Below are 13050 nucleotides of genomic sequence, written 5' to 3' on the forward strand. Positions count from 1 at the left end.
GTCAGGTCTTCTGAGCCAACATTGTCATAAAGACATGGTTTGTCCAGGTTGGTGTGGAGACACTCAAGTGTCCTGCACAGAGCCCTGACCTCAACCCAACTGAACACCTTTGGGATGAATTGGAATGAGTCAGGTCTTCTGAAACAACATCTTCATAAAAACATGGTGTGTTCAGTTTGGTGTGGAGGAACTCGAGTGTCCTGCACAGAGCCCTGACCTTAACCCTACTGAACACCTTTTGGATGAATTTGTAATGAGTCAGGTCTTCTGAATCAACATTGTCATAAAGACATGGTATGACCAGGTTGGCATGGAGACACTCAAGTGTCCTGCACAGAGCCCTGACTTCAACCCAACTAATGAATTGGAATGAGTCAGGTCTTCTGAACCAACATCTTCATAAAGACATGGTTTTACCAGGTTGGTGTGGAGGCACAGAGCCCTGACCTTGTCCCTACTGAACACCTTTGGGATGAATTGGAATGGGTCAGGTCTTCTGAACCAACATTGTCATAAAGACATGGTTTGACCAGGTTGGTGTGGAGACACTCAAGTGTCCTGCACAGAGCCCTGACCTCAACCCTTACTGAACACCTATTGGATGAATTAAAATGCTGATTGTCAAGTCAAGTATTCCCAGAAATGTGGAGCCTTTTAGAGCCACAAATGGAGGAGAGGCAGCAACTCCATATTAATGTCCCACATCTCATTCCGATGAGGATTTTAGACCTTCTAATGGGATATCCAACAAGATCATATAGGTATAATGGTCAAGTTTCCAAAAATTTCTGGTTATATAGTGTAGGAGCTAGGTGAGCTAAAATTTGATGTTAAGGTCACCAGTTGGGTCAACCCTACTGAACACCTGGTGGATGAATTAGAACGCAGATTGTGATCCAGGTCTTTTCATCCAACATCAATACCTGACCTCACAAATAGGCCCAAATTCTCATAGATATACTCCAAAATCTTAAGAAGTCTTCCCAAAAGAATAGAGCCTGTTATAGCCATGAATGAAGGTCAGGGGGCAATCCCTTATTAATGTCCAACATCCCAACCCCAAGGGACAATGTTGGACCTTCCATTGGGATGGGATGTCCAGCAAGATTATACTGGTGTGAGGGTCAGGTTTTCACACATTTTTGGCCATTGGCCATACAGTGTACAGTATATATAATATAATGTTACACAACAGTTAATAAGCTATGAGGTAGGATTTGATCTTAGGGTTACTAGTACTGTCAACCTTATTAAGCACCTTTAGGATGTATTGGAACGCCCACTGTGAGCCTGGTCTTCTCCAACACCTAACCTAACACCACCAAGGTTCTTTTGGCTGATTGGGCACAAATTCCTACCAACTCCAACTCCAAATTCCTGGACAACCTCCAAAATCTTGAGGAAAGTCCTCTAAAATGAGTGGAGAGGGGACAACTCTGTTGGACTTCCCATTGGGAATGGAATGTCCAACAAGATCATATAGGTGTAATGGTCAAATTTCTAAAATTTTTTGCTGGTAAGAAGCTATGAGCAAGGATTTAATGTTAGGGTGACCTTGCCATTGCGTAATTTTTTATTTTTTTTTCTATTACAGAATCGTTCCGCAGAGCACGGATAACGGAAACCTCCTGGTCTGCTCTGCCACCAATGGAGCCCTTCAGGCCCCACTGACCGTGAGCTTCACAATGAATGTTCTATGTGAGAAAATTCTATACTGTACCTACACTTCATCACAGTCCCGCTATTCTTGTTGGCTAGTACAGTGCCGAATAAATCACAGGAACCAGGTCACCAACGTGCCTAAAAATGGCAGTTGGTGCCTAACTTTTTTTTGGGGCCTCTTCTGATGCTGTCAATGAAAGCCCCCTGGCTCTTTATGCTTAGATTCTAGATTCACTTGACTGGCTGCTGAATAGGGATGAGTGAGTTGGGACCTATTTTGCTACATATTACTGCTTAGACTAAATTTGCTTGAATAAATGGCTACTTTTTTCATCTCTTTTAGGAGGTATATTTGGAGTAGTTTAGTTTATTTCCTGTTGTGTTTTGTATTAGTGTTTTTCTTTTTTTAGCATATTTATGTACTGTTGGTTGAGAGTTCTTGTTTTAATTTTTTCCACTGTCTTTTTTTATTTTTCAAAGAATGGACCTCAAGGACAGGCAAAGGGAGCTTCTGTAACCCTTAGGATCCATTTTACGCTTAAGAAAAAACACTTAAAACCTTTAATTCCCCCTTCCCTATTGGTGTCATTGCATTTAACTAAAGTTTTAAAAAATCTCTTGATTTTTATTTAAATATAGGAAAAATTAGAACTTAATAATTTTTGGGTATACAAGGGGGCTTTGTCAAGGACCCATAACATGCATGGAAGATTGAAGAAAAGTTAGAAATTAGATATGTCCCCCATGTCGGCTGATGTAATAAAATGAAAGACCAAGAGGCATCGGGACTTGAAAAATTATTCTCCCAGTAAAATGAAGAAAACTTAAATATTTAACAAGATTACTGGTGCTAGTGAGACCGTTCATTTAAAACAAGGCTCTCCATTAGTGGGTACCCAGAAAGTGACTCAGAAAACAAAAAAACAAAACAGGAGCACCAGACCAATGATCAAAGAGTCAAGTTATCTTTAATGATTCATCATGGTCACATAAAACAGCCAACATGTTTTGGGGGTTCAAAACAATCCCCCTCCCTTTAGGGCTATAAAATAACAAAATAGGAAAAAATACTAATATACATATATATATATATACATTATATACTGTGTATAGAGTGGGAAAAATAATTATTTGATCCCCTGCAGATTTTGTAGGTTTGCCCACTTACGAAGAAATGAAGGGTCTATATTTTTCATCATAGGTGTATTTTAAATGATAGAGACAGAATTTTAACCAAAAATCCAGAAAAAACAATGATACAAATGTTATAAATTGAGTTTCAGTTCAGTGAGTAAAATAAATACTTGATCCCCAAGCAAAACACGACATATACTGTAGACTGATAGTTTCATGTTTTATGCACTGGGGTAAGTGTTGAGGTAGACATGAAGAGTTCAGGCAGAAGGCATTCATTACATATGATGAGCCATAGTATGACAGACCTTAGATTATGTCTTGGGCGGCCACATTCCTGGTTCCTGTTCAATATGAGTGCTTCAGTGTAGATGACCCATACAAATACGAGGGCTTGTTGTTCCTACTGTGGGTTATGTACTGTGTCTTTCTTGTCACTGACCCTGTGCATCTCTGTAGTTCCCCCTGACACTCCGACCATTGATGGCTATGAGGAACCCACTATAAAAGCAGATGAAAAGTTAAAACTGACCTGCATGTCCATGAGCGGGAACCCTCTGGCGACTTTGCAATGGCTAAAGGTTGGCAATTTTTTTTCTCTGAACCTAATATATTCAGAAATTAAGTACGTCAATGTTGTCACTTTGTTGACCTGGAAGAGAGTGTATCTAAAGCCAAGACTTTCTTATGAGTTTTGAATGGAGGAACGAGATTCAACCTACCTGAATAGAGTATGGAGATTCAACCTCCCTGTATGGAGTATGGAGATTCAACCTCCCTATTTATCTTAGTGACCATTGTTACCAGATAAACAGTGACAAGATGTGTTAGGAATCCTAAAATTCTCACCAGAACAAGAGATGTTGGGAAATCTTCCAGAGGGGACACCTGTTTCAGTTACAACTATGAGGATTTCCCTTTGCTTTGGAGATATTTCCTCCCACTTCCTGTTGGGACAGGAAGTGAAAGGAATCCTCCCAAAAGGACAAAGACAGAATAGGCTGACAGGGGTTCTAACCCCTTAGCATTCCCCCACAAAATATCCCTTGACATTAACCACATTGTGCAGGTTTGATTTAGCTTCCCCTGGTAGGAATATGAATTTCCTGAATTCAAGGCTAAGTGCCGGTTCACACTACGTTGCTCCGACTTAGGGGGCGACCTGTGAAGTCGCATGCAGCGCGACTTCGGCGTGACTTGCACGGACTTCATAAAATGAATGTCTATGCAAGTCGCTCCAGGTCGCCCCGAAGTAGTACAGGACCCTTTTTCTAAGTCGGAGCGACTTGTGTCGCTCCTATTAGAACCGGTCCTGTACTACTCAATGGACTGTGACGGTGCGCGACTAGCTAGGCTGACCAAGTCACCTGACAAGTCGTATTAGTGTGAACCGGCAGTAAGCTCCCTCTATCCAATGAGAGCACATCAGTGGCCATTAAGTATGTCAGGGATGCTGAGAGTAGGCTTCAAGCAGCAAGGATGGCCAGATATGCATAGCTGCACTGAGATCAGAATATACTGTATGTGTTTTAAGCAAGTTTAATAACAGTGAAACAAAACCTATCCAAACACCAGCAAACAGAATACACAGCAAACATGAAGATATAAGTGGACCACACAAAATGACAAAATACCTAACAAGCAGCCTAACTATAATACAATATATACAAAATGAGGAACACAGATAAACAGGTTAATACCAGAGATGCAAGGAAAAGTCAGAAAGGGGAAACCAAGACTGGAATCAGGAACAAGGGGAAGCAGATACAGGGAATAGGAACAAGGCAAGAGCAGGCTTTGGTGGGAATCAGGCGCAGGATCAAGTAAGCAGCATCTGGCTAGCAGGCAAAAACTCTGAAGCACAAGGGAATAGTAGAGGACAGACTAAATATCATCCCAGCAGCCAGCAGATCCCAGAAATCAGTCTCCACCTGATGCTGGCTGCTGGGATGATATTTAGTCCATCCTCTACTATGGGAGACACCTACTGGTGGACACTAGTGGACACCGAGACTTCAACCTTCCACAGTGCCACCGGCAGGGGATCCAGGTCCTGACAAAGTACTTCCTTACCAGTTAAGCCCAGTTGACGCCAAAGAAAGAAATAAAATAAAAATAAATCAAAAAGGCACATAGCAGAGGGTCAATAAAGTAGCATCCAAAGGACAGAAGGATAGAGGATGGGCAGGCCTTAGAGTTTAGGTCCCTAAAGCCAAATACTTAGTAATAAAGTGAAAAAATGTTTGACAGGGGTGCACAGGATGATTTTTCTGGCTGCTAAAGGTAACAGCAGTTCTGGAGGTACTGGATCATAAGCAGGTCTTTATGAAAATGCAGCTTTGCCCAAATATTATTTATTTATGTTTTGCCCTTCAGGCTGTTGAACAATATAAAAAGTGCATTAAGTAATCCAAAGTGACCAATCAGAATAGTTCTGACCATTGCAATATGATTTAAAGGTTGCTCTGGGCTACTTCAAATAGTTTTTTGTCACCATGTTTCCTTTCCCTTTTCCAGAACGAGGAGGTAGTGAAAACTCACTGGGAGACCGATTCCAAGAAGAGGTTGTCCAAGAGCCAACTGAGCCTTGATATCAAGGCAGAGCATAACAATGCAGTCATAAGCTGCGAGGCTGTCAATCACGTGACGCCGATTGTTCTCCGGACCAGCATCACTCTCAATGTTGTGTGTAAGTGATCTACTTCAGAATATGTCTTACATTGTTTCAACTTTTTCCCCCACATTTAACTCCATTTTTGTAGGTAGGATGGCCTCCACCCAAATTGTTCCAAAGGTAGACAATGTTTGTATTAGCATGGTCATAGCAAACTTAGCCTGGCCTAAAATGTTACTAAGATGACAACAGTGCTAAAATGTGGAACCTTGTGGTGCCTGCAAATATCTGTGTATCTTCAAACTGATCCTTGTGTCCCTCTGGCACTCCTTTGGATTGCAGGTCCTGGATGTATTTGAGGCATGGAGGTCTACATAAGTAAAGACTAAGCACTATCTACAGGGGCGTAACTACAGGGGTTGCAGGGGTTGCAATTGCAACCGGGCCCCATGCTCCAGGGGGCCTGTGCGGCTCCACTGTACACCTGGATAGGAGGAGGAGGAGGAGGAGGAGGAGGAGGGGGGGGGGGGGCAGCATGTAGAGAAATCACTGTCCTCCTCTTTCCTCTTGTAGCTGCAGGAGGAAAATGGAAGAGTTTGGTTCCTCTGTATGCTGCCCCCGCCACTCCTCCTATCCAGTTCACTTGTGTTCTGCTGTCTCTGGGCCCCTGTGTGCTCCCCTGGTCCCCCCCCAACAGTGCTGCCCCCCCCCACTGTGCTCCCTACCCTCTCCTGCCGGCTGCTGCAGGGGATGAGTCACAATAAATATGTAACTTACCAGCTCCTTCCTTTTCTGAATGGACAGAGTCATAGTCAGTCACATTGTAAAAAAATAAAATAAAATGATGACAAATAATACAATTAAAATACCAAAAAATAAAAACTACTGACACCAGTGGGTGAACTTCCAGGATCGCAAAGGTCACACTTGCAACTGGGCCCTGGCATTCCACCTCTGTGGGGAGGCCCCAAGACGGCAGGAAGGAGGCCCGCTGCAGGACCGTAATAAAGGGCCCCGTAACGAGAGTAAAGGGCCCCAGGATCAGTGGGAAGAGCCACAGGCTTGAAGGAAAGGGCCCCGGCCAGGGGTCCAGGGGACCCTTCATGGTTTCTTGCACCGGGGCCCTGAAGGTTCTAGTTACTCCTCTGACTATCTATCTAAGTGATAAGCCCACCCCTGCCATAAAATTGTCAAACGCTAGAGCCTCAGAGCCTCTGCTGCATACTGAAGTTCTGGCAATTGAAGGGTGTGCATTAGTTCCAAGGGAGGAAGGGCTTCATCTTCACTTAAGCAGAGGTTGAGGCCCTATGTACATCCAGGACCTGCAATCCATGGGAACTCTAGAGGGACACAAGGATCAGTTTAAAGACTAACACAGGCTTTAGCTTTAAGCAGATTTCTTGATGCCCTTAGGTCAACTCTTTAGCACCTGTCTGGGAGTGTGGAATAGAGATAAACGAATAATGGGAAATCCTTTGGTGATTCCACAGAGTGGACCCAGATATGTGTCTTATGTTGTTGTAAAAATTGTGAAGATACTTTCCCCCACCAATACAAAATGTTGGTGCACTTCCTGTGCCTCCACCTGCTTTATAGGACATGGGGTACAGGGCTAGCTGCAAAATGGGGGTGCTGTCCTGCAGAAAAAAAGACACTTGGTGCCTATCGTATCAACACGTTCTTAGGAAGAGCTGTGGTTATTTTTTTACCCAACAAGTCAACTTCAAACTGTCATGGACTTGCAATAGTGTTTTGCAGCTTACCTGTTCCTTTGTGTCTGTATTAGAGGGCAGACTTCAATTCTGGTTCCTTTTTATCATCTCTCCTTCCTGTTCGGCCCCACCCCAGGTCATCACAGGAAGTCTATATTAACCAGTGCACTGCAGGTCTGCTTTGCTGTTCAAGAGTTTTTGTTTCCTGTTTCCTGTTTGCTTGATCTATTTTTCTGTGTACCGACTTTGGCTCGTCTCTGACTATTCCTGTTTGCCTGTTACCCTGACCTTTGGCCTGTCCCTTGGTTACCCTCGTCTGCCTGTTACCCCGACCTTGGCTTACCCATCACCATTCCGTGTGTCCTGAGTGGCTGCTTCCCTTGTCTCCTGGGGGGACCCCAGGGGCCGCGACCTGGACCCAGCTGCAGCCAAGTCCATCCTCACCACTAGAGGCTCTGGTGAACACCTGCTGGGTCTTAGACTCCACGCCCTGGGGAATCTTGGGCTCACGTTCCGGTCCATCCGCAGCAGTCAGCTATCGGGTTCACTACCTTGCGGTGCACCCCTGCCTCCAACAGGCCACAGGTGACCTGACACAAACTCTTAAGGCAAATTTGAATGAGGGGAAGTAACTCCAGTTCTTAGAAAGAACACTTCTTAGAAAGAATATTCTCTTCTCTTAGCCTACTAGTGAACTGGTAAACCCTGGTCCAAAGGACCACTTATCAGTTTGCTATGGAGCAGATTGGCAATGGACTTTCATCCAGGGACTCTCCACCATCTGATCGAACGCCAGACACCCAACGAGATCCAATGGCTTTAAAGACACTCAGGGTTATAAATAGATGTAGCATTCTTCCTTATTAACTGCTGTCATCATTTAGTACCCCCTTATTAGGGCATTGATGTCACACAGGGGACTAAAAGCTGAAACATACACATTTGTCCTCTTTTTTTTCTTCTTTCCTTGCAGTTCTTCCTACTAAAGTCACCATCCTGGGCTCCACTAGTGGTGCAGAGAACACGAGTCTATCACTGTCCTGCTTCACAGCTTCCAGCAATCCCCCCGTCTACATCCGCTGGTGGCTAGGACCGATGGAGCTGGAAGATACGGTGGTCACCATAACTGATGTGAGTGCTAATCTGAATGATATTATCCATAAAAGTGGTATTGCTCTTAGTAAATGATGTTTAGAGAGAACCCTAAATTCGAAACTGTACAGGTAATGGATAACCTCTCCGAAGGGAGGCAGGATATGGTCAATAAAAAAAATATCCTGAAGATGTGATGTTCCTTTATTGGTTCAACAATATGGAGCTGGTGTGTGATATTCAGTAACTCTGCTTGGAGGGTGCTGATGATAGCATAAATATCTTTTATTTCTACAAAAGTCTATGCTGAAGTCAACCCCTCCACTGTTGTTCCTGGCGGCTCCAAGACAAGTGACCTGGAACCAAAGAGCAGCAAGACCCATTTTGGCGGTTCACACTATGGCGATCCGACTTCGGGTGTGACCTGTGAAGTCGCGTGCACCGCGACTTCGCCGCGACTTGCAGTGACTTCACATAATGGAAGTCAATGCAAGTCGCTCCGATGTCGCCCCGAAGTAGTACAGGAACTATTTTCTAAGTTGGACAGAGTCATAGAACGGTTCCCGTAGCACAGAATGGACCGCGACTTGTCAGGCTGACAAGTCGCGGTAGTGTGAACCGGGACTGATATTTCTACAAACACAGATCGAACTTTACGGTATTGGCCACTTTAACCGCAGGAACCACACCGTGCCTGCACGTTTATTCAACTGTGCCCTTAGCTTTTTCCATGAGGACACAAAGAAAGTAGAAGGCCTTGTATTCATTGACTTTAGCATTTCCAAGGGACACACTGCCCACCAGTATCGGGACAGAGTTGTCCAGCGCCCAGGGCAAGGATCCAGAATTGCGCCCCCCTGCCCCACTATTAATTAATACATGCCGTAGAATGGGTGTACAACCCTGCATACATTTTTTCCCATTTGATTCACTGTACCCATGGCAGACACCAACCCCTTGTCCCAGCCCTGCTTACCACTCACTATACATAGGAACACCTTCCAGTTGGTTGCTGAGTTGCCCTATTGGATAATGGGAGACATACCATAGATCTGCAGCTTCTTCCTGCATGAGATCAGGTTCAGGAATCCTGAAACCTGAGGGATTTGCAAAGGAATAAAGGACATCAGGTGCATTGTGATAGGTTTATCTGAAAAAGGCAAACTCAAAACCGAATCCAGCATTAGAGGTTTTGTTGTTCCATAAAACCTTGTTTACATGGTGGACCTTTCTATTTTCTTGGAAGAGGGGAAAATCGGTGTATTTAGCATAGCTACATTCTGTTGGAGATACAACAGCTTTCAGCTTAGCAGATTAACTGCAGTTCACAAATAGGACACTAGATGTCGCTAATGCTCAGTGATATGCTATGCATTTCTATGATGTGTTGTAATTTCTTGTACACTGTACTGAACTTGTTGGTTATCTCTTCCTGTCTGTTGTTCTTATTACAATGAGGTGACATCTTTGATTTCTGTGTTATGTTCCAATAAAGAAGCCAGTTCCTGTTACTCCACAATGTCTGATCTGAATGGACTCCGCTGCACCCAGTGATCACACTCTGCAACACATTCCAGGGTTTGTCATTTGTTTGTAGGCATGTCTACTTTCTCCACTGCAGGTGGCGCTCAACTGCAGTGGCATTGCAGATGGAGGGGAAGTCAAGAGGAATATGGTTCCTCTATGGTTTCCTGGGTCTCTGGAGGAGCTATCTGATTAGATGCTGCTACCCCATGTGACTGTGGTGGCCATCTTGGGTCAGGCAGAGTCTATATAGGACCCTGTAGAAGTGTAGTTGGGTAGTGTAGGGACAGGTCACCTGTCTGTCAGGGAAAGTATTAGCCGCAGGGAGGAGTTTCAGATGAGTAGGGAAAAAGCAGGGGCACGCCATCCTTCCTGGAAGCCTCCCCATTTGGGTACGGACCAGCCAGGCCACATTCCATCCTTTGAGACAGATGCTGTCGGTGCACCCGATACCTACTGTTATACTCTTCGCTGCAACATTCTGTGATTGCACCTGGTCGGGTTGTCTTCCTCCCGGGTAGTTGTGCTTTGTTGAACTTTAACATCAATACAGTTCTGCTTCTGCAACTGGACTCTGAGTGTTCACTGCTGCTGCACCACGCTGCACCTCGAAGGAATTTTGAAGGATTGGCTTGACCTTTATATTGTGTACTGAGTAACATTATTTCGGTTTATTATTTGTCTTGCAATTTGTTGCTTTATTTTAACTGAACCAACAATATTTGGGTTGCCTCAAGCTTTGTAGAGAAGCAGAGGGCTGAGATAGTGGCTCCATTACAGCCTTGTAAACCAAGTTCTTCCCCCAGTCCTGGTGGACTTGCCCTGGGTTTTATGGCCAGCTGCACCCCGTCTCTGTGAGCCCAGTCCTTTGATGTAATATTTGTCTGAAGTTTTTTTTTTTAAATAAAGGAACATAACTTTTTTTTGTCTGTAGTCCGATCATGGCGGGAAGAAGACTATGTCCAACATTACCACCGTAGTGCAGAGAGAACATAATGGAATGCAGCTGACGTGTGAAGCCTTCAATGAAGCCATTCTTTACACCAAGGCCAACAGTGTTCAGCTAAGTGTGCAATGTGAGTAATGAGTGACCATGAGAACTTCAATGTAATTGTCTTATTTAAAAATTTAAGCAGTCATTTATGTATAATAAATCTCACAGAACCGCCCAGTACTTATGGAGAAATCTCTGCGCTTTAGGAGGTATCAGCTGCAGTTGCTAACTGACCAATCTATAAATGCTACTACTTTAGAAATAAGTACAAGTAAATAATAATAGTCCAAAATCAAATGACACATAATAGTAGCGCAAACATTAATAAATTGTCAAAAAGATAGAGACACCAATGAACAATGATTGTATAAAATCACAAAAAACACTAAACAGTCCCACAGTCCTTTCAGCCAAATAATGCAGGAAAAATGATGTGAAGTGCACCAGGGATCCAAATTTTCGTGAAGCAAAAGAGGATCACCACTGTTTCCACCACCAAGTGCCAGGGATAATGTGAAATGGCAACTCACCAGACACCCATGCTCATTGACTCTTGTAAATGAGCAGAAATCGCTTAAAGCAATGTGGTCCAATGGAGGAGTAATCCTTCTTATTCACCATTCATTCGCCATTAACCAGAACTCCAAACTTGAGGAACCCTTGCTTGTGCTTCTTGCTTTCATAGTTCCCGTATACGATCTGAAGGAGCAGGCTGGCCAGGGTGATGAGTTTCACATCCACCCCTGGGGACTTCCAGTTCCAGAACATCTGGGGGGCCGCCAGTTTGAGACCCCTGGAATAGTGTCTTGTATCAGTGAGAGGAACACTGCCCCAAGGGCCAGATAAAGGCAAGCAAAGGGCTGCATCTGGCCCCCAGGCTGCAGTTTGGCGACCACTCCTTGAGCAATGAGCCCTTCAGACCAGTTCCCACGGACATCATTGATCTTTTTAGTTATCTGATAATAATTCTTCTTAATGGTCACAAGTGTGAGGAGCATTCTTCCCACTGATCACCACAGGAATGTATCTAGAGTTGTAAATATAGCAATTATTGTTAGGGGTTCCCTGAGATTGGAAGGTTTTTTTCAAGGTTTCAAAAGGTTGAGAATGGCCGCTTTAGACTGTTACCCAAATTTATTTTACAGTTTGACAGTTGAATTTGTACATTGTTTTTCAGACCCTCCCCAGAAAATATGGATAGAGGCTCCTCCCCTCGACACGCGTTTCCGTGCCGGTACCCGTGTCAAGCTAACTTGTTTCTCCAGTGGGGGACATCCAGCCCCACGACTCACTTGGCTCAAGGTATTTACCAGTGAAGGACAGATTTCTCCCCCAATACATGGTGCCCATCCTCCATCCTCTAAAGTGCTGGGTCTTGGACGTACCCCTATATCTCAGTTCTGTTGCACAAAGGGTTTTCAACAAATTAAAATGTCTTATTGGGCAGTAATCAGAACCTCTGACATTGTAGACCTATGGGTAGTCTTCAGTGTTGGGACAAGGTCATCTAGAGCCCAGGGAGAACATGTCAAACTGCGCCCTCCCCACAAGATTTATGAGCTTTATGTGTCAGGAAAAAATCCCCCCACAAAACACTAATCTGCATGCGTACAAATCCTCCCCCATGCTGAAATCCCCCCTCTCAGCACAAATCTTTTCTCCCCCATCCCCCCAGCTCAAGTGCCTCCCCAACCCCCCCTCCTAACTCAAATCCTTTACACCTAAAATTTTCACTCCCAGTACACACCCCCCCCCCACACTTCAAATTTCCCCCTCCTAGTTCAAATTCCCCCTCCTCCCAGTACAAATCCTCCCCCCTGTTGAAATCCCCCCTCTCAGCTCAAATCTTGGCGCCCCCATCCCCCCAGCTCAAGTGCCCCCCCAACACAAATCCTTTATGCCTAAAATGTTCCCTCCCAGTACACCCCCCCTACACACACACTTCAAATTACCCCCTCCCAGCATAAATTCCCCCTCCTCCCAGGACAAATCCTTCCCCCTGCTGAAATCCCCCCTCTCAGCTCAAATCTTGGCTCCCCCATCCCCCCAGCTCAAGTGCCCCCCAAACCCCCCCCAACACAAATCCTTTATGTCTAAAATTTTCCTCCTGGTACACACCCCCCATCACTTCAAATTTCCCCCTCCCAGCATAAATTCCCCCTCCTCTGAGTACAAATCCTCCCCCCTGCTGAAATCCCCCCTCTCAGCACAAATCTATGCTCCCCCATCCCCCCAGCTCAAGTGCCCCCCCCAAACCCCCAACACAAATCCTTTATGCCTAAAATTTTCCCTCCCAGTACACCCCCCCCCAAACACAC

The 13050-nt window shown here is 44.8% G+C and overlaps 1 protein-coding gene across 1 annotated transcript in view; it reads left to right on the forward strand.

The window, feature by feature from the left end:
- The window catches only part of NPHS1 (NPHS1 adhesion molecule, nephrin), a gene marked incomplete at its 5' end in the record, with an annotated part of 65613 nt that overhangs the window by 25356 nt on the left and 27207 nt on the right, over window positions 1–13050 (forward strand). Inside the window, 6 exons of the mRNA XM_082274794.1 lie at window positions 1595–1698; window positions 3256–3377; window positions 5314–5485; window positions 8096–8253; window positions 10673–10814; window positions 11910–12034. Coding sequence (XP_082130920.1) covers window positions 1595–1698; window positions 3256–3377; window positions 5314–5485; window positions 8096–8253; window positions 10673–10814; window positions 11910–12034 — 823 coding nt within the window. The remainder of the gene's footprint in view (window positions 1–1594; window positions 1699–3255; window positions 3378–5313; window positions 5486–8095; window positions 8254–10672; window positions 10815–11909; window positions 12035–13050) is intronic.

This window comes from Pelophylax lessonae, assembly GCF_965119305.1.
Source record: "Pelophylax lessonae genome assembly, chromosome: 12".
Classification (NCBI taxonomy): domain Eukaryota; kingdom Metazoa; phylum Chordata; class Amphibia; order Anura; family Ranidae; genus Pelophylax; species Pelophylax lessonae.